This window comes from Neomonachus schauinslandi, chromosome 4, assembly GCF_002201575.2.
Source record: "Neomonachus schauinslandi chromosome 4, ASM220157v2, whole genome shotgun sequence".
Lineage (NCBI taxonomy): Eukaryota > Metazoa > Chordata > Mammalia > Carnivora > Phocidae > Neomonachus > Neomonachus schauinslandi.
Genome location: NC_058406.1, coordinates 42,483,658 through 42,511,082, shown reverse-complemented (window position 1 = coordinate 42,511,082; position 27,425 = coordinate 42,483,658). Strand labels below are relative to the sequence as shown.

Below are 27,425 nucleotides of genomic sequence, written 5' to 3'. Positions count from 1 at the left end.
AAATGTTAACAGATTATGTCTGGCAGTAGGTTCAATGATGATTTTGCTTTTCCTTTCTATATTTTCTCATTTTCTAGCATAAGTTTGTATTAAAAAACCCAAAACTTTACTTTTAAAAAGTAAATAACATACCATAAGTCCATTTACCTTTCTTGTGTGGATGCCTAATTGAGACAGAAAGGTTAAAATTTTTTTTCAGAGAATGCAGTGACAGTTCTAGCACTTAAACCTAGACTTTTGAAATTGTTTCTTTTGTTAATAATATTATTTTTTAAGGATACTTTAATAGGGATACCTGAAGAAGAGGAAAAAATATGGATGTTATGTCTGATTTTTCTAGAATATTAACTGACCTATAAGATTTGTTTATGATGATTAATATCATTGTTAATGAGCAAAAATCCTTCTTCCAGCACGTGTACCTCAAACCACTAACATGTGAACTGTGAGCTGTGAAAACGATAGAGATTATGTCTAGCCAATTGATTATACACCTTGGAACTAAAGGTATGAGCGCTGACAAAAAATGGGGGAGTAGAGTCTTTCCAACAGACACCTATTTATTTTGCCACTGATACTCCATAGCACAATCCAGGCCAGAATTTTTGTTTCGGTGGGAAGGGGAAGAATTTTAAACAGGAAGGAACCACACTCATTAAGTCACTTCTAATCACCACATACTCTACTATTCCTTTGTATAAATGTTTCATTTAATCTTTCCAATAATTACAGGTGGTAGGAATTATAATACTCATTTTATAGATAAAAAAATCAAGTCTCAGAAATGTTCAGGGATTTACCTAAAGTGACAAAACCAGTACATACTAGAGACAGGGTTTTAATCCAGGTCTTGCTCCAAAGCCTGCAATCTTTCTATAATACTATCTTCCAGAATGCTTACAAATCCAGATGCTTAAAGAAAACCCAGTTAGAATAAAGCCATAGCACTAAGACTACGGAAGATTTATGAAAATGTGAGGCTCATTTAACTGAGAGAATCACATTCCAACCAGGACATTACCTCTAATTCCAAGGCTTCTGAGAGTAACTTCTGGGCATTTTTCCTGAATGTCTCAGTTTTGGGGTCACTTCGCACTTCAATAGAAGGTCTGTCTGAATGTTTTTCAATGAAAGTTCTCCACTCAGTGTAAACTTCTCTGGCAAGACAAGCCACTTCTGGATCTGAGTGCTGACGCATCTTGTTCACGGTGTGACCTGGAAGAAGAAAGGAGAAACTAAGGGAAAGGTGGTTCTGTTTTCTTTTGAAAAGTACAGGACTAGACAGGCTGACGTGTGGCATGTAGAAAGTCATTCACATACCTAAGGATATAAATGTAAAGGCTCTTGTGCAAATGAAGACCCATTTCTCAAAGGCTGAGATAACCAGGTAACCATAGCAGGAGAATCACTGGACTAACCAACGCAGTAAGTCATAAAATAGAAGTATGATCAATAGATGCTTAACATGGAACAATTAAAGTACCAACTCCTTCGTTCAAAAATTGCAGTAAGAGAAAATGAATTAAGCATTTATCTTGTCTTTTTGGTACATATTATATTTCAGAACAACCAAATAGCCCTACTTACTGACGGAATGCTCTTTATTCAGCTAATAAGTGTGAAAGGATTGACAGAATTTTTAAACATTTCATAGCCCATGATGAAATAATTCATTCGGGTGACAAGCATCAATGGGTGAACTCATTCAATGTAAGGTTGATGGAGAAATTTATAATGGAGGGATGAGCTGTCATCACCTGAACCACTAATAAATCTTAGCACCTGTAAGAGTGGGACTCTCAGACAAAGGTGACATTTCACAGCCCTACCTATGCATAGTCTTACAACCCTCCTCCCAGAGAAAACGAAGAACCAGAATCCAACCAGTCATTCAAAGCTAACCTCCGGTTTGTAGAAAACATGAGACAGAGGAATGAGTTAAATTATAGTATGAGGAAAAAGACATCCAGAATGTGAGACACTCTGTAGGACCACAGACCTGATTTCTTCAATAGTCATTGGCATTTTAAAAAAAAATTTATTTTATAATTAAGTTTTTTATTTGAGTGTAGTTGACACACAATGTTACATCAGTTTCAGGTGTATAACAGTGATTCGACAAGTATTTACATTATGCTATGCTCACAAGTGTAGCTACCATCTGTCACCATACAACGCTATGACAATCCCATTGACTATATTCCTGCTGCTGTGTCTTTTATTTCTGTGACTTATTCCTTCCATAACAGAAGCCTGTATCTCCCTCTTCCCTTTACCCATTTTGCCTAGCCCCCACTCCCCTTCCCTCTGGCAGCCCTCAGTTTATACTCTTGTGTTTACAGATCTGATTCTGTTTTTCATTTGTTTATTCATTTGTTGATGGCTCTTTTTTTTTTTTTTTAAAGGGAGTAAGGTTATGGACCGCTACAGATGAAGAGTCTTTGGAGTTCAAACTACCAAATGCGATGTATGATTCCAATCCTCACTGCAACAAATCAACCATTAAAAGAGATTTTGAGATACACAAGGAATATGAATTTATACTACATATTAAATTATACCAAGAAATTACTGTTTGTTAAGAATGATAATGGCACTGTTGTTATGTAAGAAAATACCTGTATTTTTAGAGATGCATACTGAAGTATGTAGAGCTGAAATAATAAGGTCTGGGATTCTGCTTTAAAATACTTAAGCAACAGCACAAAAACACAAAACTGGAAATGATGAAGTAAGTGGGACCAAATCTTAATAGCTACTGAATCTGGGTGAAGGCATATGGGGGTGTGTTCTATTATTTTCTTTATTTTTATGTATGTTTGAGATTTGCATAATAAAAATGGAAAAAGAGGAAAAGGATCAAATATATCAATATGCAAAAGTACTCAGACAAAAACAATTACATAGAAAAGCCAAAGAAATCAACTAAACACTTAGAATTAAAAACTTAAAAAGTAGAGAAATATTAGATATATTTTTTAAAAAATCAATAGCTTTCTTATGTCTGCAATAACCAGTCTGAATACAGTAGGGAAAAATCCTGCTTACATGAGTAAAAACCATAAACCACTTAACAATACATTAACATGTATGTTAATGTTAAGTAACATTTGGGCATGTTGCCTCCAGTTGACTCCCAACAGCCCTGACTGGCCTCTCTGCCTAAGTTTGGAACCCTTTAATGGCATCTCCCACAGTGCAGCCAGAGTGGCCTTTTTAAAACTTAATTATTTCCTGTTTTAGAGATATTTTTTCTAAAACATAAATCTGACCATTTCACGCCTCCACGTAAATCTTTCAGTGCTGTACCCAAACTTGTATCTTGTCACACAAGTCCCTTCACGATCTGTCCCCTCCCACCTACTTTCCAGTTAACATTCTGTCTGCCTAGAACACCCTTGCTTCCCTTTTTATCTGGTTAGTTTCCATTCTGCCTTTAAGACTCAGTCTAGGAGTCCCCTACTCTAGCGAGTCCTCCTTAATAGCCCCCGTCTTGGGTCGGTGCCTCTCCTCCTCCTCCTCTGTGCTTCCTCAGCACCCTGTGCTTCTGTCCCTCACAATAGTTGTTATAACTAGTTGTAATTATCTGATCAGCTACCTCTCTTGCCCACCAAAGAGAGCTGGAGGGCAAGAGCTGTGATATGTTCATCTTTGTCTCTCCAGCAGAGAACACAGTGGCAGGAGGTAGGGGTCGGGAGAGTGGGTGTGCAGTAAATGTTGGTGGAATCAGAGACCCATATGAAGAATAACATCTTTTTACTAAAGTATAGGGGGAAATGCAGATGAAAGGGGAAAATGTACCATAAGATAGAAAGATTAGTACAAAGAGATACGAGTAAGACACAGTCCCTGGAATTTGACCTATACTCACCCTGCCAAAGTGTGCACAGAAATGTGTACAAAAATACCTTACAGTACTGTTTGTGATAGTGAAAAGCAAGAAACAATTAGAAGTCCATCATTGACTGTCCGATTGGTTAAATAAATTACAGTTCACTTGAACAATGAATACTTTGCAGCCATAAAAGACTGGAATAGCTCTACATGTAGTAACATGGAAAGATGATCACTTTATTCAGGTTCTCCAAAGAGCACGCACAGTATGAGCCAATATTTACTTTTAAAATTATATTTGTGTATACATATAAGCACATATATTTGTTTATATGCAGAGAAAAAAGTCAAGAATTTATAATGAAATGATTACCCGGGGTCTCCTGTGAGTAGTAGGACTGCATGCAGCTCAGCTCCATCGCATGGACTGGCTCAACCTGTCAGCAATCCTAACAGCACGTGCTGTGCTGTAACAGGGGCATTCAGATTTTTCCAAATACAGATCCTTCCCTTCCATGTGTTCCCCTTCTTATCCTTTTTTCTCTCCAAGAAAGACATTGTTGATCCAGCCTGATATGCGAGAAATGAAGATGCAGAAGTCCCTCCAAGAGAGTCCTTCTGCTGGTCAAATGCAATGGATCTTCTCCATCCTGATGTTACTTGTTCCCTCTGTGACCTCTGATGCTGCTCTGTCTTCCGAAATACTCTCTTCCACCGCTTTTTGGGACACCACCTGTTACTGTTCTTTCTCTCTCTTCTGCTGGCTGCATATGTCTTACCTAACCTTTAATTATCAGTGAACCTGAGCTGGGGGGCATTGTCCTTGGCCTCTTCTCTTCTTTCTCCACCTGCTCTCCCTGAGTAATCTTACCCATTCCTGTGGTCCAACTACCATCTGCAAGCAGATGACTCCTAAATATATATCTCTAGCCCAAAGGCTCTCACTGAGCACAAGACCCAAACATCCAGTCCCCTACTGGACACCTCCACCTGCTTCTTTCGCAAGTACCTCAACGCTTTTTTAAAAATTTATTTAAATTCAATTAACATATAGTATATTATTACTTCCAGAAGTAGAGTTCAGTGATTCATCAGTTGTATATAACACACAGTGCTCATTACATCACGTGCCCTCCTGAATGCCCATCACCCAGTTACCCCATCCCCCAATCTGAAGCAACCGTCAGTTTGTTTCCTATGATTAAGTAACTCAACACTTCTAAAATGGGGAATGGAACTCCTTATTTTCCCCCTCAGTCTCTCCTCCTGTACTTCTTGTCACACAAGGCACCACCATTCACCCATCATTTCAGGCTCTTTAACATTTTTTATATCTTTCCCTTTTCCTCCTCACCTCCCCTTCCTCCTCACTGCTACCCTAATTCAGGTCCTCACCACCTCTCTGCAGGTTTACTGCAGAGACGTACTAACCAATCTTTGTTGCCAGTCTGGCCTTCTCCAACTCATCCTTATTACTCAAGTCAAAATAACCTTTGAAAAACACAATTTGAGGCATGCCTGTGTGGCTCAGTAGTTAAGTATCCGCCTCTCGGTTTTGGCTCAGGTCATGATCCCAGGGCCCTGAGATAGAGCTGGCATCAGGCTCCATGTTCAGTGGGGAGTCTGCTTGAAGAGTCTCTCTCTGCCCCTCCCCCGACTCTCTCTCTCTCTCTCTCTCTCAAATAAATAAATCTTCAAAAACACAATTTGATCTCATTACCCCCTTAGCAAAAGCCCTTCAATGGCTCTCTCCACTGCCCTCAAATTAATTCCTAAGTATAACATTCAAGCTCTTGATGACCTGGAAGCTCTTTGGGCTTACCTCTCACCTTGTTACCTTCTTTCCTCTCTCCGGTCACCCCCAGCCCTTCTGCTCCTTTGCCTTCATGGACTAAGTTCTAGTCATGGAGAGCAACTTGCAGGTCCTTGTTTCAGGTCAGGCTGTCTGGACTTCTTACATTTCTGTGCCTTAGCTCACACTGTTCCCTCTGCCTAGAATGTTTAAATGCCCACCTGAGCCTCTAAACTATAAACATCTTGAGGGCAGAACCCCATACCTTACTCCCAAGTTATAGTCCTAGCTCCTGGCATGGTGCCTAGCACAGAACAATCAATAAATGTTTGCTGAACTGAATCAAACAGTTAAATAAAAACCATTTACATTCGGCTTTCAAATTGCTTTTGTACTAACATTTGAATATGGATGCAGTTGATTGGGAAAATCACACAACTGCAAACAAAATAATGGAATTATACTAAAAAGAACTGAATCAAAAGGCGCTGGGAAAATGAAAAGTTTCTAATTCATTGTTAAGAATTCTTCCTGCTTGGGCGCCTGGGTGGCTTAATTGGTTAAGCGACTGCCTTCGGCTCAGGTCATGATCCTGGAGTCCTGGGATCGGGTCCCGCATCGGGCTCCCTGCTTGGCAGGGAGTCTGCTTCTCCCTCTGACCCTCCTCCCTCTCATGCTCTCTGTCTCTCATTCTCTCTCTCTTTCAAATAAATAAATAAAAATCTAAAAAAAAAAAAAAAGAATTCTTCCTGCTTACTACTCCAGATTGTATGTGAATTATCCCATTTAATTTTTATAACTAAACAATGAATTAAATACTATTATTATATCTCCTTTTACAAATGAGAAAATGAAGCTCAGCAAAGTAACCTGCCCAACATTTCACAGCTACTAAGGGTTTAGCCAGGTTTAGCCAGGATCTGAACACACACAGCATGACTCCAGAACCTACACACTTAACCCCTAATTCCCTGGGACTGGCTCGCAGGGAGTGTTCAGTAAAGCTCTAAAACATAACCTCAGTTGAGATAATGCTGTTCAACTTCTTGCTGTTCCCCAACCAGAAGAGCACAGGTCTTGAGAGATGGCCAAAGGGCAGAAGGCTTCACCTCTCAGGCCAGGGCAGTGGGGTCACCTCACAGATGCCCCACAGGACCTCTACCCAGACTGGTCAGGAGATGTTGCCAAACCAGTGAAGTCCTCCCAGGAAGGGCAGTACTGTAAGGGAGCCCAGGAGAATGCAAGATTTGTCCGCAAGGCAGGTGATAGCAGGAAAGGCAGTTGGTCTGGGGCAGCAAAAGAGAAGAGGTGGGGTGTCTAGGAAACCTTCTTCTAGAAAAGAAAACAAAACAAAAGCAAGACAAAATGATAAATTTTAGATCAGAGAGGGAATTTCATGGTAACAATAACAACAGTTAGCCACTGTGCTAAATGCTCTACCTACCTTAACTCGTTTAAGCCTCAGAACAGGCAGGGGCTGTTATGATACCCCATTTTACAGGTAAAGAACCCAAGGACCTGGAAATTCAGTGACTTGCAGGACATGGCAAGTAAGAAATAGGACCAGGTTTCAAATGTCGGCAGTGTGGCTCCAGAGCTCATGCTTTAACCCTATACTTGTGCCCCTGGTGATCATACAGTCCTATCTCTACCTGATTGAGATGAAAAAATATGAGGCTCTGTGATCTTTCCCCAAGGTCACAAGTTGGTCAGTAGCTACATCAAGGAATTTAATGATCTGCAAAGTCATTATTTGCTCCATGACGTTTATGTTTTAAAGCAAGCGGTGCCACTGGCTGGTCTTATGATCTAAGTCAAGTCCCCTAGGTTTAAGGGCAGGGGGTTTCTGCATCCCAGCACACTGGTAAGATGAATTCCCTGCAGGAAGCAGTCTTTTGCTCATTTGACAAACATTACCAAATACAAAGTATGTACCAGGCCTTGTGCTAGACACTGGGATAGAATGTTGAGCAAGACAATCCTGTACCCAAGGAGCTCCAGGTAGGTCTAAGCATAGGAGAAGACACCTAAACAAAACAAAATACACAAAAGTGTTACAGGTCGGTCCAGGATCCTAAGATAGTATTGAAGGGGAACTCCAGGGAGGGTCAAAAGGACAGAGGAGTCAATTCAGCTGACAAAAGGGCCAGGGAACACCATGAAAAGAGGCAATTCTTGTCCCGAGTCTTGACAATGGTTCAAGAAGACAGGACTCACACAAGAAGCACAGTGAAGGAGAAGACAGAACCTGAAATAGCATGGCATAATTTAAGGGTTGTAGTAAGCAAAACAATGATCCCCAAGGATGTCCATGCCCCAATCCTCAGAACCTGTGATTATGTTACCTTACACAGAAAATGGGACTTTGACAAGATTAAGGTTAAGGACCCTGAGATGGGAAGATTAACCTGAATTATCTAAGTGGGCCCAATCTAATCACACAGGTCTTTAAAAGTAGAAGAGACAGAAGGCTCGTGTGGGAGAGATAAGATACAAGAATTCGACCCACCACTGCCAGCTCTGCAGATGAAGGAAGGGAACCATGAGCCATGGAATGCAGTGTTTCTAGAAACTGGAAAAGGCAAGGGAACAGATTCTTCCCTAGAGCATCCATGAAGGAATGTAGCCTTGCCAACACCTTGATTTTAGCCCAATGAGACCTGTCTTCTGACCTATAAAACTGTAAGATAATAAATCTGTGTTTCCAAGTTTTAAACCACTAATTTTGTGGCAATTTGTCAGGGCATTATTCAAAAGAAAATGAATACAGGAATCTATAAGTAGTTCAAGATTGCTGAAGCAATGACAATCTATGGGAGAACTTAAAAAAAAAAGGCCATCTGAAAGGTCGTTGCCACTAACTTACTCCATAACCTTGAGCAAGTTAAGTCACAAACCCATTCATTCATCCACCCACTAACTCATTTATTCATTCAACAAACATTTTTAGCTTCAGATTAGAAGACTGCATTTCATCTGGGTCTTGAAGGGCAAGCAAGAGTTTACCATGGACAAAGGTGCACCTTTAGGTTTCAAGAGGTGACATGACATGGTATAAGTACATCATAGCTTTGTCACTTATTTGGTTTTCTGACCAAGGGCAAATTACTTCAAACTCTCTAAGCCTTAGTTTTCCCATCTGTAAAATGGAGAAAATCGTAACATTTCCCTCACACAATGGTTATCTGGATCAATTGAGATCACAGATGGGAAAGTACTTTGTGATACAGGGTTTTTTTGCTGTTGTTAACCAGTCATAAATGAAAATAAGACATCTCTGGGAGCGCCTGGGTGGCTCAGTTGTTAAGCATCTGCCTTCGGCTCAGGTCATGATCCCAGGGTCCTGGGATCGAGCCTCGCATGGGGCTCCCTGCTCAGCGGGAAGCCTGCTTCTCCCTCTCCCACTCCCTTTGCTTGTGTTCCCTCTCTCGCTGTGTCTCTCTCTCAAATAAAGAAATAAAATCTTTAAAAAAAAAAAAAGACATCTCTGAAATCAGATCAATAGGATGGACATATAATTTTCCCCATTATATTCCTATGTACAGTATTGCAAAAGGGGGGCATGCTTGCTCATCAGGTTAAGAGGGCAAGGCCTGACTCCACTGCCTTACCAGACATTTACCCCATACCCCTTGCCCACTTATTTCCTCTATAATAAAGGTATCTAGTCACAGAGCCCTTAATTCAGTGGCAGATCCAAAGGCTTTTGCCCAGCCAGCCCTTGACTTCCCAGACCACTTGAGAGAAGTGAGGTCACACATTTCTTCTGCCTCTTAAAACATTCTCCTCCTGAGTCTGCATGTCATTGTACTGCCCTGCCTCTCTCCCTCTTCCTCTTTAATTACACTCCCTCTGTCTCTTCACTGGCTCCTCTTCTTCCTCCCATTTCCACCCCACAGACATTCTCTCAGGTTCAATCCTTTAGCCTTTTCTTTTACTTTTATTCGGAGAATTCACCACTTAGGTGATTGTAAGCAAATGCTTCTGGGCAGATGACTTCCAAATACGTATTGTTGGTCTTAAATTTCTCATCTGCACTTCAATCCCACGGCTCCAGCTCCCTGTTGGACATTTCTACCTGAAGAGTTTATGTCAGAGCAAAATCATAGGGATGTTGACTAAAATGGCAATACTAGGAGAAAACTCCCATTTGGGGTACATAAGAAAAGGCACTAAATTCTGACTTAAAAGAGGTGAGTTTGTGCAGATGGCAGAACCCAGAGAAATGCTCTGATAAAATAAAGGCACATATGGCCGGGGTCCACGGCACAATGGCAGTCTGTCCGCTAACCAGGAAAGAACCCTGCCCCAAGAGACCTGGGCTCTCATTACATTTCTGGTGCTAACCTCACCAAGTGGCCCTGGATAAGTCACTTTATCTCTCTGGGCCTGAGTTTCTTTGTTTATAAATTGAAGTAGCTAAGATTTAAAAGTGTTATGACATTGACTTTATAGAAATCAGAAAGAGATAACAAAAATGATAAGATCTCAACAGTGAACGGACAAATAATACAAACAGTTCACAAAAAAGGACAAAGTACCAATAAACACAGAAAACCATTCTATGCAGCAAATGAAAACAAGATGCTATTTTTACCTGTTGAATTAGTAATATTTTATGAAAGTAGCAGGAATATAAATCAGAACCTTTCTAAAAGTCTAAGATTCAAAAATTAATGAGGACAGGAGATGCATACCCAAGACTCACCTGAATTAAGTAACCTCAGTTAAACTGGAGAAGTGGACAAGCTCTCTGGTTAAGTACTTCTAAAGCAGCTGACTGAGGTCTGAGATTTATGGAAGAGCACCCTCTGGTAGGGGAAAGGGACAAGAATGAAGAAACAGAGAAAGGCAAGAAGCAGGATATATAAAGGCAGAAAGAGCCATGGAGAAAATCTTTGTCCTTGTCATTTTCACTGACTTGATCAATATATCCTGAGCTGCTGCTATATGCCACACTAATGCTTGAAACGTACTGGTGAATAAAAGAGCAATGTCCTGCGGCCACAGAGTTGCTAGTTAGCAAATAAAAAACAAAGCAGCAAACAAATGAGTCATTATAAACTCAGATAAAAACATATAAAAAAGAAATAAACATATAAAGACATATACATAAAAACATATATATACAAAAATAGACACAGAATTGGGAACAAGTTCAGTGTCACTTATGTCAACAGAAAAGAGAGTAAATCAATGGTCTCAAGTTCACAGTTCTGGGAAGATGAGAAATGAGACAAGACTATTGGATTTGGTTAGAAAGAAATCACTCGTGTCCTGCGAGGGAAGAACAGTGGTGTGGGAGAAGCCAGAACAGAAAGAGTTTAATGAAGGAGTGGGAGGGGCAGAAATGGGAGTTGTGAGTATCAATCATTTTTAAAGGGATGTGGCTATAAAAGAGAAACAGGTGGCTGGAAAAGGTGGCAGACAATTAAAGAGTCTGAAGGCAGATGGAATGCACCGGAGGAGAGGACAACACAGAGAAAGGCACGCTGGCGTCCTCACTCCCTCTCACCTCCTCAGTCAGGTCTTGCTGAAGCCAGTCCATTCTCTCAGACAAGGTCCCTCTGTGAGCCCGTCACCCAGCAAGTTAGCGTCTCCCTTGTTCCAAAAATCAGAACTTTCTTCCATTCCACATTCCCTTTCTGATACTGCTGCCTCTCTCTTCTCTTTCAACACAAAACTTCTTGAAAGAGTTATCTACCATCAGTTTCATTTCCTTACCCTCCTCCTCTCTCTTCAAGCTTCTGCTCTTAATCTTGCCTTTGCAACTGTCCTTACCAAAATCGTTAATGACCTTACTTTGCAAAATCCAAAATGCAATTTCTAGATTTCACTTATTTGGCCCTTTGACAACAATGGACATGCTGACCTCTGCCGCCCCCCCCCCCCCCCCAAATACCCCACTCCTTCCCAGTGCATGACAGCATTCCTTCCTGTTTCCCTTCTGTTTCTCTGGTCATACCTTCTCAGTTTCCTTATACAAGTCTCTTCAAGATTGGTGTGCCTCAGGATTTGGGACTTGGCTCTTAGCTTTTCTTATATATTCTCCCTGAACAAGCTTACCTATTTCTATTGCCTCAATTTCTAACTATATGCCGATAATGACTCTCAAACAGATATTTACAGTCTCTCCTTAGCTGCAGTCTTGTACGTCCAATGTCTTGTTAGACATTTTCACTTGGATGTCCCACAGTATGTCAAATACAGTTAAGTCTAAAACTGAACTTATTATTGCCCCCACCTCTATGGTAATAAGCAGTACTGCCATCCACCAATTTGCCCATATTAGAAATCTGGGCCTCAACCTTCATTTCTTTATCTTCATTCCCAACATCCAATCAATGTCTATGTCCTTTGGATTTTATTCCATTTATATCTCTTGATTCCAAGCACACGGCTCCATCCCCATGATGATTATCCCATCCAGGAGGCTCTCATTTCTCACCTAGACATTTTAATTGCTTCTTAACTGGGCTTCCTGACTCTAGGTTTGCTTCTCTCCAACATTTTTCCCACATGGTAGACAGATTTTTCTAAAATGTAAATCTGAATATGTCAGTCCTCTACTCAAAACCCTTCAATAACAACCACCTATTACCCTTAAGATCTTAGGCTTTATGGTGGACTAAAGCTACCCCTGCACTGCAATAAACTAGATTCTGGATAAAAGTCACCTCATTCCCTCCTCCAAAAAAGTAAGCAGAGGCTAAAGGAGTAGGATTATCCTAAGGGGTGATGTTAATAGCAATGCTGCTGAAACACTTAACTTTGGGCCAGTGATGAAGTGGGAGAACTAATCGTGGGACTCTTGGATACTGAGCTGGGATGCTTGCAAGGTATGCTAAAGTATTCCAGGTTTGAAGTGGCCCTTGACTACTGGCAGAAACTAAAAAAAAGTTAATCCCCTCTAGAGGGAAGCTCCAACCTAACCTGACAGAATTCCCATGGATTAAAAGAAAAAAATGAGCTCACAATTAAAAATCAACGAGCACATGGAAAGGCAAGCACCATGAGAGTCAGAAGAAACAAAGATGTAAATCCTCAAGGACTACAAGTACTAGAAGAGTCAGATGAAGAATACAAAAGAACCATATATTAATACTTAAAGAAATAAAAGGCACAAGGGCGCTTGGGTGGCTCAGTGGGTTAAGTGTCTGACTTTGGCTCAGGTCATGACCTCAGGGTCCTCGGATCAAGCCCCCGTGTTGGGCTCCGTGTTCAGTGGGGAGTCTACTTGAGGATTCTCTTTCTCTCGCCCTCTCCCTGCCCTTCCCCCACTTGTGCACGCAGGCTCTCACTTTCTCTCTGTCAAATAAGTAAATAACCTTTAAAAAATAAAGAAAAGGCACAATGACAAGGATGTACAAATACTATTGAAGAGAGACAGATTTGGGGGGGAAACTTGTAAAAATGTAAAATGGCTCTGAAACAAAGAACTCCATGAATGGGCTAAATAGCAGATTAGAGTGAGCTGGAGAGAGAATTAATGACTTGGAAGATACATATCTGAAGAAATTTCCTGGAATTCTGTGAGATTAAGGAGATAGGATGATGACTGATAAGCTAAGGGGTTTGGTAAATAAAAGGCCTAACATACTTCTAACTGTAGAATCCCAAAATGAAGGAATAGTGAGAATGAGAGAGAGCCACTTTTGATGAGATAATGGCTGTAAAATTTCTACAAATGAACATAAATCTGCAGATCCATGAAGTAAAATAAATGAGAAATACATGCTACAGTAGCCAGTCTACTAATAACCTCCAATGATCCTTACCTTTTGGTATTCATAACCTGTATGCAGTTGCCCAACCCCCCCCCCCCATATTTTACCTGGGTTGGTCTGTGTGACCAATAGAATATGACAGAAGTGACAGCATGCCACTTCCAAGATTAGGTTATGGAAGACACTGTGGCATCCATCTTGGTTGTTCTCTCTTGGATCGCTTGTTCTGGGGAAAGTCAGCTGCCATGTCATGAGCAGCTGTAAGGAGAGGCCCACATGATGAGGAACTGAGGCTTCCTACCAGCAGTCCTGTGAGTGAGCCATTTTGAGATGCTCAAGCCCTGGTGAAGCTTTCAGATGACTACAGCCCCATCCAAAAGCTTGACTGTAACCTCTTAAGAGACCGTGAACTAGAACCACCCAAATAAGCAGCTTCCAGATTCCTGACCCTCAGAAAAACTATGTGAGATAACAAATACTTAAGCTGCTAAACTTGGGGGGAATTTTCACCCAGGGATAGATAACTAATACACACACTAAGACCAAGCAGACTTACAAAGAGCCTCCTCCATCTGGTCAAGCTGTCTCTCCAGTTTCACTTCTTGCCACACTCTTTCCAGCTTATTACATTTCAAATACACCAAACTTCTAGTTTCTGGAATGCATCATGTTCTCCCCCACCTCCAGCCCTCCGTACAGCTCACATGATGTTGCCCACTGCCTAACATGTTCTTCAACACCTCCTTCTCTACTTTCAACACGTATACTCTGTTGGCTATCTTCTACCCATCACACTGTATGATAAAGTCTTGTTAAACTGTCTGTCCTTCCATTAGACTGCAGGATCCAAAAAGGTGGGGACAATATCTGTCTCCTTCATTATTACGCCAACACAGTTCCTAGCACAGAGAAAGTAGTCCGTAAATATGTGTCCCTTATAGCCCACAGGATAGGGACAGGCAGGAGGCTAAAGGCGGAAGAATGTAAACATTCCCAGGCAGTGATCCAAATGAATCTTCAGCCTAGCAAGTGAAATAACTACAAAGGAACCAAGAAACCCCTATATTCCATACAACCTCAGGTTTAGGGAGGGCTTGGGGTAGGGTCAGGATTCAAAAGTTGGATACTTTCTAGCTCCTCCTAAGTCAAACCAAGTGTTTGATTTCATTATGATCCCTGAATTGAAATCTATGAACATTAGACACACACATTCTTAAAAGCACACTCACAACTGTACTCAAAGGACAAATGGAAATAATTTTTTTTAAAGTAATCTCTATGTCCAAAGTGGGGACTGAACTCACAACCCTAAGATCAAGAGTCGCATGCGCTACCGACTGAGCCAGCCAGGTGCCCCACAAACAGAAATATATTTTTTTTAAATGATCATCTGTTCTGTATTTGTAGGACAATTCCAGCCTATTCCACTGATATTTAAGATCTGATCAGAAATGGTATTTGTGGTGTGTGCCTAAATATGAATACACACACACACACACACATATGTACATATATACATGTCATAAAATATTAATCACTAGTACCCTCTACTGGTGGAGATACCTTACCGGCTCATATGAATGGTCTTATTGCCCTCTAGTGACCACAACCTATAAAGAGAAAATCCAGCAGCAGATGGGAGAATCTCCTTGGCTATAATGATAGGGCTTTATGTTCTTTAAGCATCTAATTTTCTCAGATTCTGGTTTATATTACAGGGGTGCAACTCTCAAGACTCTTGGGGGGGCCCTCCGGGGGATTTCACATAGCTCTTGCCAGCTGTTAGCACCAGTCTGAAGCTGCTCTCTCTTCTGCTTCTCATGAACAAGAGGTCAAGGGGAGGCAGAGAAGGCAATGGTTTGCACTAGCGAGGGCAACAGCAGCAGCTGTGAATGACTACCTTGGACTCCCTAGGGAGCTGGGAGCAGCTTGAGGAACACATGTTGGCCCTCCCTCGAATATTATTCACAGTTGTGTACTGTACTAAAATGGCAATTCAACGAAGTCCCTGACTTACCTTTTAAATATCTCCATGCTATAATAAATGATGTAGCGGCAAATGTTGCTATCATTTTGTTTTTACAAACCACACTCTGCAAGTTATTTCTACTCGAGACAGAAAAGCCAAGATTTAACATCAAGATCTAGCTGAAATCTCCTCTCTTCTACGAAGCCTTTTCTGAGTCCCCCAGATGTAAGTGACTGCTCTGTCCTTGGTGCCAGCATGTACCTTGTACAGATCAGAATGATATCCAGGATATTATTTAAAGGCTTTTGTTTATAACCTACAGTATTTTCTGCTCCTGATCATCTACATGCTTGTTTCTCCCACCAAACCCTAAGTTTCTAGAGGTCATAAACCATGTCTCAGACAATTCTGAACACACAGCAGCAAACACACTCAAAAAGTTATCCTTAGATCACTGCTGGTTACCAACCCATGAGTTAAGTACAGAAACTGAAGTAAGCATTTAGAAACTTTGATAGCAATTTGACAGAGTAATTCTGTCTCTGTTGAATCTAATAAAAAAAAAAGCAGGGCATGTATTTTGTATATTTTCTTTTTCTGGCAATTTTTATTATATATCATAAAAATATGATGGAGAATTTTTTAAACAACAGCCCTTCGTCATAGATAGTTTGAGAAGTGCTGATATGATAAATAACTTAATGTTTGAGGGAGGAAGAAAAGGATGAAGGAAGGAGACAAAATATAAGCACTTTTCATAAAATTCAGAAAGAACATACCTATCCTTGTTGATTTTAACACTTCCCTGGAAGGTATTTTCTTCTTTAATTCTCGTAAAGCTTCAACTAGATTCTCTCTGGTCTGATCAGGAAGCTCCAACATAGTTTTCCATCTTTTTATGTCTTCTATAACCACAACTCTCTGGGAAAAAGAAAAGTCATTTGGAAAATGGAACATTTTCATTGAAAAACATCTGCTTTCACCTGAGCTAATGGGGCTCCTATTGACATATGAATTATTGATTATGACCTGAACCAAAGCACAGTGTGTATGATGGCCCCAAATGATGGGTAATTGCTTAAAAGCAGGTCCCGCTTACTGCAAATCAGGAAGAGAGTTACATCTATTAGGAAAAGTGCAAGTTTTAATCTAACCATGTCAGACACCGCTGGGCACTTAGCAGAAAGAGGCAGTAAGGATGAGAAGAAAAGAAAAACGATACTAAGGTGAATCAACCCTATAGCTCACTTAAGTGTCTTAATTCACAGGCAAGGACAGAGAGCAAGGAAGTCATAAAGGCATATTTATTTCAACAATAAAAAGCTTACTTCAACAGCTTCCCACTTCCTAGATGATAAAATTCAAACTCTCTTATTTGAAAAAAATTTAAAACTTCAAACACATAAAAAGGTAGAGTATTTATAATTGAAAAAAGTTAACATTTTGCTGTTTTGCATAAAATAACAAAACATTCTACAGTTTGTCTCCTTACATCCTTCACTAAACTCATTCCTCTCCTGTTTCTAAAAAAAGAAATCACCAACTTAAAGTTGATACACATCTTTGCATTAAGTGTAAAATATAAACAATTAAGGAATCTGGGTGAAGGGGATGGGGAAGTTCTTTGTGATCTTGCAACTGTTCTGTAATTGTGAAATTATTTTGACTAAGAATTTTAAAAAATTAACATGAAAGATAAAATAATAAAGTTGCTTTTATAATTACCAAAAAAAAATCTTATCTTGCATGGTTACTACCCTGGGGGAGGTAGGCCCAGTTAGGGAAAGGAAGGGGCCACAGAGGGCTTCTGGGATGCCAGTAATGTTTCTTGATCTGGAGACTGGTGACACAAGTGTGTTCACTTTGTGAAAATCTGTCAAAATGTACACCCATGATTTGTCCACTTTTCTACATGCAGATTATAGTTCAATAAAAAGCAACTAAAAAAAAAGTCTCAATTCCCTTCCCTGGCTGGGGTCTGCTTCCAGCCTAGCAGCCCACGGTGGGACATGTCTGACTCCGCTCCCCATCTTTGCTTCCCTTGCTCCCCCATCTGCTTGTTTGCTTTGACCTCTGACCCTTCCAAGTTTGAAGCTGGGAAGAGGCGCAGTAAGGGACAGGGAAAGCCTTCCCTTCTTTTGTGATACTCCACTAATCAGGTTTTAGTGTGCTTTCTAGACTCAGCAGATGTGTAAAGCTAACTCTTTCTTGTATGGGATGCTTCTGTGGTTCCCTGGAGAGCTCCCATTGTTGAGACCTCACCTGTAGTTCTGGTAATGTTGGCAAGGCCTCTTCCAGCCAGCTGATTACAAGTCCCTGCTTTTTGGCAAACCACTTTACAAGACTTTCTGTAGGGGTGTCACTGTCCTTCAAGGATCCTTGTGAACCTAAGCCCTTTATTTCTACTCCAGGCCAGCCAGCACTTTCTCTGCTGTACCCACACCTTTGCCCTGAAGAATTCTAAGGGTTAACAGCCTTCCCATACAGCCACTCTGTTTAGACTTTCCCAGGCACAGATCTGGTTTCTGTGTCCACCAGCTCCAGGAACAGAGGTCAAGTTCTCCAAGTGAAAATACCACTGCCCTCCCACTTTATCCAAAGGAACTCTCTCTCCTCTCTTCCTTTATTTATTTTTTTCCTTCTCTCTTCCTTTTAGGTGATGCGTTCAGGATTCCAAAATTGGTTTTCACATACTGCCTTCACAAGTTCTGCAGTCTAGAATCTCATTTGGGAACACTCTGCTTTGTTCTCAGCCTTTAGGTGCTTTAGCCAAAAATGAGACAAGTCCTTTGTTATGATCTGCTACAGTACAAAGCAGTAGCATTAATGTTAAATGGTATGTAAAATAAATAAATGAAACCAGGTAAGGGGATATTTTCAATAGGAAGAAGGTGTAAAGTATAAATATAATATTCTACAAAAGGCTTTTTTCACTCATTATATTTTCTCGATTCATTCATACTGATATATATAAACCCAGTTGATCCATTTAATAGTAATGAATAGTATTCCATTATTTTTATACATAAATGTCTTAGGATTCTAAAATCTATTCCCCTAATGGATATTCAGGGTACCCCTCACCTAATATTTTTTCCAGTTATAAACACTGCTTGGATGAATTCCTGCCTATGACACATTCAATATTGTCTTCCATCTCTTAACTTTCAACGTTTCTGGGTCATTATGCTTAAAATAGCCTATGGTGGCTTTATTTTGCCCCCATCCACCATCCAATCTGAGACTCTCTATCTTTTAACAGGCATGCCTAATCCATTTGCATTTATTATGGTTACTGATATAACTGGATACACTTCCTCTTTGCTTCTTTTTCTTTTCCTATCTTTGATTTTAACAGTTTAAGTTTTCTTTGCTCTTGTTTTTCTTTTTGGTTTGGAAATGATACACTCTACTGCTATCATTTTAGTGTTCATCCTTACAATTTTTAAGATGTATGCTCAGTGAAATCTGTATCACTATCCTCCTCGTAAGCCTCTACTGTAGAAACCCCTATTAGAAATATAAACGACTGTCTGTCCTTCGTGTACCTTAACTGTTCTTACCTATTTTTCTCTATTTCTCTGTGATGCATTCTAAGTGATTTCCTCACATTGAGCTTCCAATCCACTATTTCTCTCTGTAGCTATAGCCTGTCTACTTTTAACCTACTCAATCTGTTTCCGCGTCAGCAAATAATTTTTTCATCAGATGACTTAATATTTTCCTCAAAATCTGCCCACTTTCTTTTCATACTATCCTGTTCTTTTCTTATAATGTCTAACATCTTTTCTTTATCTCTGTGAAAATTCACATAAAGATCTCTTTGAGGTTGTACTCTTATCGCCACTTCTTGGGGTAGAAATGGTTTTATATATCTCTTTCTGCTCATTCTCTCTCCGGGAAATCAATTTTCTTGGAGAGTTTGTAATTCTGACCATGAGTTCATCTTTAATGGAGACTGTTCTCTACAGGAATCTGGTGCCCTAGATTGTGAGGTGTTTTAACAGGGAAATCTCACATTTGCCTTGGCCAAAGCCTCTGGATTTCTGTTTCTATACCAGTTTTTATGCTATTTTTTTTTTTCAGTTTTGCCCAGAGTGTAAATTTAAAACTATGCATAGTAATAAGTGTGGGGTTCTAATTTATCGTAGTCAATTCTTTTTCCATCCAAAACCCCTGAGAAGATCACAGTCTTCATGCTGTTTCCTTGGACTAGTGGATGGAATTTTTCAAGTTCATTTTTCACACTTTTCACCTGTTTTGGCTCCCAGCTGCAAGTGGGAATTGTTAGCCTGAGGCCTTATCTGCAGTTCCCATACTGGTCCTAATACCTCACACCCCAAGCATTATATCTGGTTTCATAAAACTGTTTAGCTTCAGCTCCCACTTAAAGCTCAGGGTTTGAATTTCCTCTCTCTTCCTGGCATCTGAGGATTTCTCTTTCTTGCTTTCAAGCTCAGCTCTGTATTAGAGACTTTTTATCAGCATTTCTACATGGTTGGAATGAGGTTAGGGATTCCACATCAGACCACTCCAGTATATGGAAACTACAGAAACCCAAACTCTAGCATGGCATAAAAGACCTTACATGACTTGGCTCCTGACATCTTTTTCAGCCTCATAATTTGCTCCAGCTATAGCAAACTATTTGAAGCTGCCTAAATGAATTGCAGTATTTCACACCCTCTGCCTGGGATGTTCTTTTTTTTGCCTCAACCATATGATAAACACCTATTTATATTTTAAGACTCTTTTCAAGCATCCCCTCTTCTGATGCCTTTCTTGACTCTCTCCTACCAAATCTGACCACACTCCCTTTTGGGTCCTCTGTAATGTGGACATACTTCTATTACTGTATCTGCATTTTATGCACATACTTTCTTATAAGGCTGTCTTCCCCTCTGACTATGAGCCATTTGAGGGTTTGAACAATTTGTCTCCCTCTCCCCAGTGCACAGTAGGTATAATTGAACAAAGCCATCTCTACCCTTAAGAACCGAAGTCCAGTGTAGTTTTCAGATCTGAAATTTCAGGTTAGAAATAGAAAAATCTACAGTCAATTCCAGAACAGAAGAATTCCATATATATCCAAGAATGTTTCCTTATTTCTGTCCAAATATGGGTCCCAAAACAGGTATTTCAAGTTGTTCTCTGAATTATTTAGAGGAACAAGGGAAGTGGACACAAGGTATCAAAAGGGGAGCTACACGAGTAGTGGAAAGGTTATCACCAGAAAGAAGATGTGCCTTCTCCTGTACCATCTGGTCTTAAGTTGTGGATGGCTGAAACATCAAGTTTGACAAGATGGAAACCATCCCACCACAGGGGGCAGGGAACAATCTATTGGCTGCTCAATCCTACAAAAGCAGCAAAGGTTTACAGAGCATTCTCAAGTACTAAACCTGAAAGAATTAGCACATCCTAGAATCTTAAAAAAAAAAACAACAAAAAACCTCCGATTGCAACCAACAGAACAAATCACTTTCCCTTAAGGGAGTAAGAAGAGATTAACCAAATTAACCTTTACCATTCAAATGTATACTACACGAGCTCTATTGGGTCTCACTTTTATTCAATGTGATAAGGCTATGGCAAAATTACTTGTAATAAACCGGTAACAGAAGTCCAATGTTCCTAATATTCCAAGATTGTTATACCTCCTCTGCTTGACATTCAGAAACCTCCACTTTCTTAGTTCACCCTATAGGGGGCAGACAGTGGAACCAGACTGTCTTGTACAAATCCCAACTCTGCCACTTACAGCTGCATGACCTTGGGCAAGCTACTTAATCTCTCTGTGCCTTAGATTCTTCATCTCTAAAATATAAATGATAAAAGCATCCATTTCACAGGGCTGTTATTAGAATTTAAAGAGTTAATGCATGTAAAGCACTTAGCACAATTCCTGGCCCAGAGAAAGGGACTCTTAAACACTGGCGGTAATTATTACTGTCGCTCTCATCATCACTGGTTCCAGCTCTAGTTTTCCTACACAAGCCTTTCCTTTTCCACACATGAAAATAGGAAATTATTGATCAGTTTTACTGCATGCCAGGCACAACGCTTAGCCCTTTTGATCTGCATTTATCTATTTAGCTCTCATAATAACACTGCAGGTTACATAAACTTATTTCTGATGTTACTGACGAGGAAATTGAGGCTTGAACATTCAGCAGATTCTTGGCATTTAAATGTGATGCTGGTGTGTGGGAATAAGTTACTTGGCAGAATAGATCTAACTCTCTAGAATTCACATTTAACTCAATTTGCTTTTAAGTTGTCATTGTGTACACATAAAGTAAGCATGTGTGTGTGCACAAAGGAAAGAGAAAGCAAGTACTGCTTATTGAGAGGTTGTGTGTCACTACTTCCCTCTACCTAGCCAAATCTTTTCAACCCTGTAAGGTGCTCTGAGCACTAAAACAGACAGTGAGCTCTTTCCTCTGAACTCTTAACCCTTACTGTCTAAACAACAATTTTGTAATGGACCACATATGATTATCTATCATTACTTATTAATTTCTTATAATATGATCCCCCAATAGGAAGTCCCAGGAGGGCTCATACTCTTATCTTAAATTTCTTTTATGTTCCCTGGAGTATCTAGCATACTGCTGGGCATAAAGTTGTTTTGCAATAATATTTGTTAAATAGTTTACTATCCAGACCCTGCAAAGGCATCCCCAAATAAGAATGATTACTGTTTATTCAATAAATTTTTACCTACAATGTAGCGGGCACTGCATTAGGTCTTGGAGCAGAATCAGAACCTAATAAGATACTGTGGTCCTCAGGAGTTTATAGTAGACTACAGAAAAGTATAGGTAATCTGATAATTAAAATACAGTGAGGTAAGTGCTATGAGAGATATTTGAACCAAGTACTAAGACAGTATTGAAGAGGGAAGGATTAATTCCCAACGAACCCAGAAAGCACTTCAACATTCACTTATTTAACAAATACTTATTGACCACTTAATATGTGCCAAGTACTGTGATAGGTCCAAGGATACAGAAGTAAATAAAATTCCCAATGTCCCTGTATTCATGAAATTTATAATCTAGGATTCACAGGGAAAGTCACACTTGAGCGTGTTCACAAATGAGTAGAGCAGTCTCCATAAAAAGAAAGAGAAAGGTTTTCCAGGAAAAGGGACCAGCATCAAGTCAAATCCCTGGAGACATGAAAGAGAATAATTCATACAGAGACCAGCAAAATATGGGGTATGGTTGAAATACATTCCTGGGAAAGGGGAGCTATAAGGGATGGAATGAGAAGGCTCCCTGGGGTAGAACAGGAAGGGTCTCATATGCCATGCCAAGGCTTTTAGAGTTTTAGTTCATTTGGTCATTCAGAAAAATGCACTGTAAACTTCTATGTACCAAACCCTGTGCCGAGTACTGGGGACACAAAATTCAGTAAGATGGTAGTCTTTCAAGAAGCTCAGAGTATAGTGCAGTAGAGCATTTAAAAAAACACAATATAGCACAAATAAGGGCAATGACAGGGGCATGTTTAAGATACAGGGATGGATGGAATGCCTGGGTGGCTCAGTCGGTTAAGCATCTGCCTTCGGCTCAGGTCATGATCCCAGGGTCCTGGAATCAAGTCCCACATCGGGCTCCCTGCTCAGTGGGGAGCCTGCTTCTCCCTCTGCCTGCTGTTCCCCCTGCTTGTGCTCTCTCTCCCTCTGACAGATAAATAAATAAAATCCTTAAAAAAAAAAAAAAAAGACACAGGGATGGCTGAGGGAAGGGAATGATTAGATTGGCTTTCTGTCTGGGGGACAGAAGGGTGATCAGGAAAGGCCTCACAGTAGAGGAGACACTTGAACTAGGTCATGGGGGACAAATACGAAGTCATAAATTGATGGTAACAGCAAACACTTGCACACTACTTAGTATGTGTCAGGTTCTGTTCCAAGCACTTTATATATATTGACTCACTCAACCTTCATAACTACCTTATAAAATAGATATTATCATTATAGATAAAGACACAGAGAGGTTAAATAACTTGCCCAAGGCACACAAATAATAAGTGGCATGGCTGGGATTTAAACATACGCAGTTTGGCTCCAGAGTCTGTGTTCTTAATTACCACACTATACTGCCACCAAGCCAAGAGAGTAAGGCCATTCCAGGCAAACAGGACAGCATATGCAAAGGTACGGAGGTATGAAACACCACACCATCTTGGGGAAATTGTGACTGGCTGACACTGGACAGAATGTAAACAATAAGAGCAGCAGGGGATGAGGCAGGTACCAGGTCACAGAGGGCCTTGGGTGCCATATAAAGAAATGTCTTCGGGCGCCTGGGTGGTTCAGTTGGTTAAGCGACTGCCTTCGGCTCAGGTCATGATCCTGGAGTCCCGGGATCGAGTCCCATATCGGGCTCCTTGCTCAGCAGGGTGTCTGCTTCTCCCTCTGACCCTCCCCCCTCTCATGTGCTCTCTCTCTCATTCTCTCTCTCAAATAAATAAATAAAATCTTTAAAAAAAAAAAAAAAAAGAAATGTCTTCATCGATAGGTAATGAGAAACCACTGAAGGATGAGGCAGGGAAGTGACCTGAGTAGACTGTCTTTTTTATTTCTCTGGCTTAAGTGTGGAAGGGAGAATGAGAGAGGATGTCAAAGGCAGAGAGACAAGTTACCAGACCATGGCACTGCTCTAGATGAGAGATTTTTATTTATTTATTTTTATTTTTTTAAAGATTTTACTTATTCATTTGAGACACAGAGATAGAGAGAGAGAGAAAGCATGAGCAGGGGGCGAGACAGAGGGAGAGGGAGAAGCAGGCTCCCCGCCGAGCCAGGAGCCCGATGTGGGGCTCAATCCCAGGACCCTGGTATCAGGACCCGAGCCGAAGGCAGACACTTAACCATCTGAGCCACCCAGGTGCCCCTAGATGAGAGAGTTTTAAATTTAAAGTGGGAGATGTAAGGACAAGGAGGATTTTTAGGAGGCAGAATTGAAAACTGGATATAAGAGTTAAGGATAGTTTCCAAGTTTCTAGTCCCAGTTACTTGGTATATGGATTTAAAAGTACATACAGGAGGGGGCACCTGGGTGGCTCAGCTGGTTAAGTGTCCGACTCCTGATTTCAGCTCAGGTCACGACCTCTGCACTGAGCATGGAGTCTGCTTAAGAGTCTCTCTCTCTCCCTCTCCCTCTGCCCCTCCCCTGCTCACACTCATGTGCTCTCTCTAAAAAAGTAAATAAAAATAAATAAATAAATAAATAAAAGTAAATACAGGAGAATAAAGAACAGGTTTGGAAGAAAAGCTACTGCATTTAAGAGGAATGTTATTCTCTCTACGCATATTGCTTATTCTGCTTCCATAACCTTCACATGATGTATTCTCTTCACAGAGGGACTCTCAATTGGGGCATAAGTGGGGACACAGAGGGGAGAAGAGGCAGGTGGAAGTATATTAGAATCTGGATGTTTGTATATGAGTGTATGAGTAGTTCAATTACTACCCTTCTCTTTTTCTTCCAGTTTGATATCACAATCCTGCCCACCACCATCTGTCATTGAGAGTCACTGTTGTATACAACTCCATGAGTACTCTGACAAAACAGAGACAGTTGAAAATTTTGATTATGCACAGAACTCCAAGACCAGAAGAGATTTTTAAAGACCATCTAGAATTCAGCAGATCTCAACCAAGGGCTACTTGGAAATACATGAGGACAGTTTTGCTTATCACAATGGGAGGTGCTGTTGGCATTTAGTGTCTGAAGGCCAGGGAGGGTCAATGTTCAGTAACTCACAGGACAGTTCCAAATAATGAAGAATTACCTTGCCCCACATGACAACAATGTTCCTTTGAAGAAATACTAATAGGGGTGCCCGGAGGGCTCAGTCAGTTAAGTGCCCGCCTTCAGCTCAGGTTATGATCCCAGGGTCCTGGAACGGAGCCCCATGGCGGGCTCCCTGCTCAGTAGAGAGTCTGCTTTCCGTCTCCCTCTGCCCCTCCACCCTGGCTCATGCTCTCTCTCTCAAATAAATAAATAAAATCTTAGAAAAAAAAAAACACTGATAAAGTTCGACCCCACATTTTCCAGATGAGGACAAAGTGAGATCCTAGGTAAGGAAATGATTTGCTAAAGACCACCTAGTTGCACCGGAGGGCCTAGAACTCAGGGCTTCTGTTTATACACCCCTGCACTGCTTTCTAATCTGGTTCTGGTAACCCTGTGGCACATCTAGAAGAGGAGTCCAACTGAGTACATAGGTCAAGTACTCAGAATGCCATCTTGCTATCACAGCCCTGTGCACACCTTCTCTAGCCCCAGATATCATTCTCATCGTCAGAGATATAGGCTCGAAGTACAAGTCTGGCAGTCATCAGCATGGGAAGCCTTAAGATAAATAAGGTTACCCTGGCCAAATACATAAAATATGACGAAGCTCTGGGGAGCACAAATATTAGGAGTCTGGTGGAGGAGGAGGAACCGATAAAGGAAACTGAAAAGACCAGAAATGTAAAAGGTCAAGGAGGCAAAGGGAACCAATTACAAATATGTTTGTTTTTAGTGAAATAATTTTTACTTTATCATTAATTGGGTACCCATGTCCATTGATTCATTATTGTCTATCCTGTATTTATTCCTTGCCTCTTCTTTGTGAACAGAAATCAGACATGCAGAGGTTGCAAAGAGTCCATTAACACAGTGTTTCCCAGTCTCAGCTATAGCTGTGAAGGCCATGTGATACAGCTCTGGCCAATAAGGCACGAAAGTAGAATATCACCACCCAGCCTTACTGAGTTTGTACAGAGTACACAGAATCATATTTCGTACTTTAACGTTCCTAACAGACAGGAAAATCTTGCAAAAAAAATAAGAGGGGGCTTGTTCTCTCAGCCAGCAAAACATACCATACAGCCAAAGTAATCAGAAGAGTAAGAAAAGTGCATGTGGGAATTGATAAATGAAAGTCTGTACAGAATGGGAGAAAACAAATTAGGAGTGGTCCAGAACAGTTTGGGGAGAAAGCATAGCAAGAAAGAATTCATAGGTCTTCCATAGTAGAACTACGCACCACCTTGCTACCACAGTCCTTTCCACATTTTCTCTAGCCCCAGATCCCCTCTCTCTCTCACCTTCAGAGATTCAATCGTGGCCTGCTTGTAAATCTTTCCACCAGGATCTTTCTTCTGAGGACTATTTTGGATTCTAGGCGTTCGAATGACGAATTTATCCATTGCTAGAGGACTGCCAACTACCTTCACGTGCTTGCAGCGCTTTCTGCTCAAGAAAGAGGGAAGATTCTAAAACGTCATAAAAACTGCTGTGATGTGTTCTCCCTAAAGTGACACAATGGGCTTCTATTCTATTCTGGAAGCATTCCTGAATACGAGGACTGTTGGGTAGAATTTACAGGAAAGAAAATTTCGTCTTAGAAAAGAAATATCTTCCTAAGAACTGAAACTGTTATACATGATCGGTGTAATTCCTGAGTTAGGAGGTGCCCAGCTTTCAGAAGTGCACGCTGTGCAGGGGATTCCAATATTGGGCCAGGCATTGAACCCGGTGACTTCTAAAAGCCTTTTTCAACTTAGGTGAGGTTGAGGCAGGGTTTAGTTCCACTGGGTTCCATGAGGCTCAATATTAACAACTACCCTACCATAATCACAGTCCCAAAGGTTCCCCTAGTAACGAGCAACCAACCACCACCTCCAGATCTCAGTAGGGTCCTCACAACAAGCAGCCATCTCCAGGAACTGCTCGGTGGTCCGAGGACCCTCACCACGACTGTCGCGCCCTGAATCCCTGGGCAAAGGGAAAACACCATCCTCCTCTACCCTCAGCACGCAGGACCCAGGAAGGGGAAACTAACAACGGTATGACGTGAGACCCACCAGGAAAAGCAGTCCTGTCAGCAGCTGAACCCTTGCGGAGCACACCCTCTGAGGACCCACGCCTGGGCCGCCGGGGTCAGAATTATATTGACGCTTTCTTACGGGACGGTGGTTTCTCGGACCTCAGAGCGCCTCGGAACCTCCGCAAACCACATTCCCCAGCATGCACTGCAAAGGAGCGGGTGAGGCGCGCCCACGGCGACTGTAGTTCTCCGAGACCGACTTTCCCGA

General features: G+C 41.0%; 1 protein-coding gene across 1 annotated transcript in view; it reads right to left on the bottom strand.

The window, feature by feature from the left end:
- The window catches only part of TCEANC2 (transcription elongation factor A N-terminal and central domain containing 2), a 34,030-nt gene extending 6,689 nt beyond the window's left edge, over window positions 1-27,341 (bottom strand). The window contains exons 1-4 of the mRNA XM_021683934.1: window positions 27,195-27,341; window positions 26,436-26,580; window positions 16,102-16,243; window positions 1,022-1,215 (exon numbers count right to left, since the gene is read on the bottom strand). Of these exons, the coding sequence (XP_021539609.1) occupies window positions 1,022-1,215; window positions 16,102-16,243; window positions 26,436-26,537 (438 nt within the window). The 5' untranslated portion in view covers window positions 26,538-26,580; window positions 27,195-27,341. The remainder of the gene's footprint in view (window positions 1-1,021; window positions 1,216-16,101; window positions 16,244-26,435; window positions 26,581-27,194) is intronic.
- Window positions 27,342-27,425: the final 84 nt, after the last annotated feature.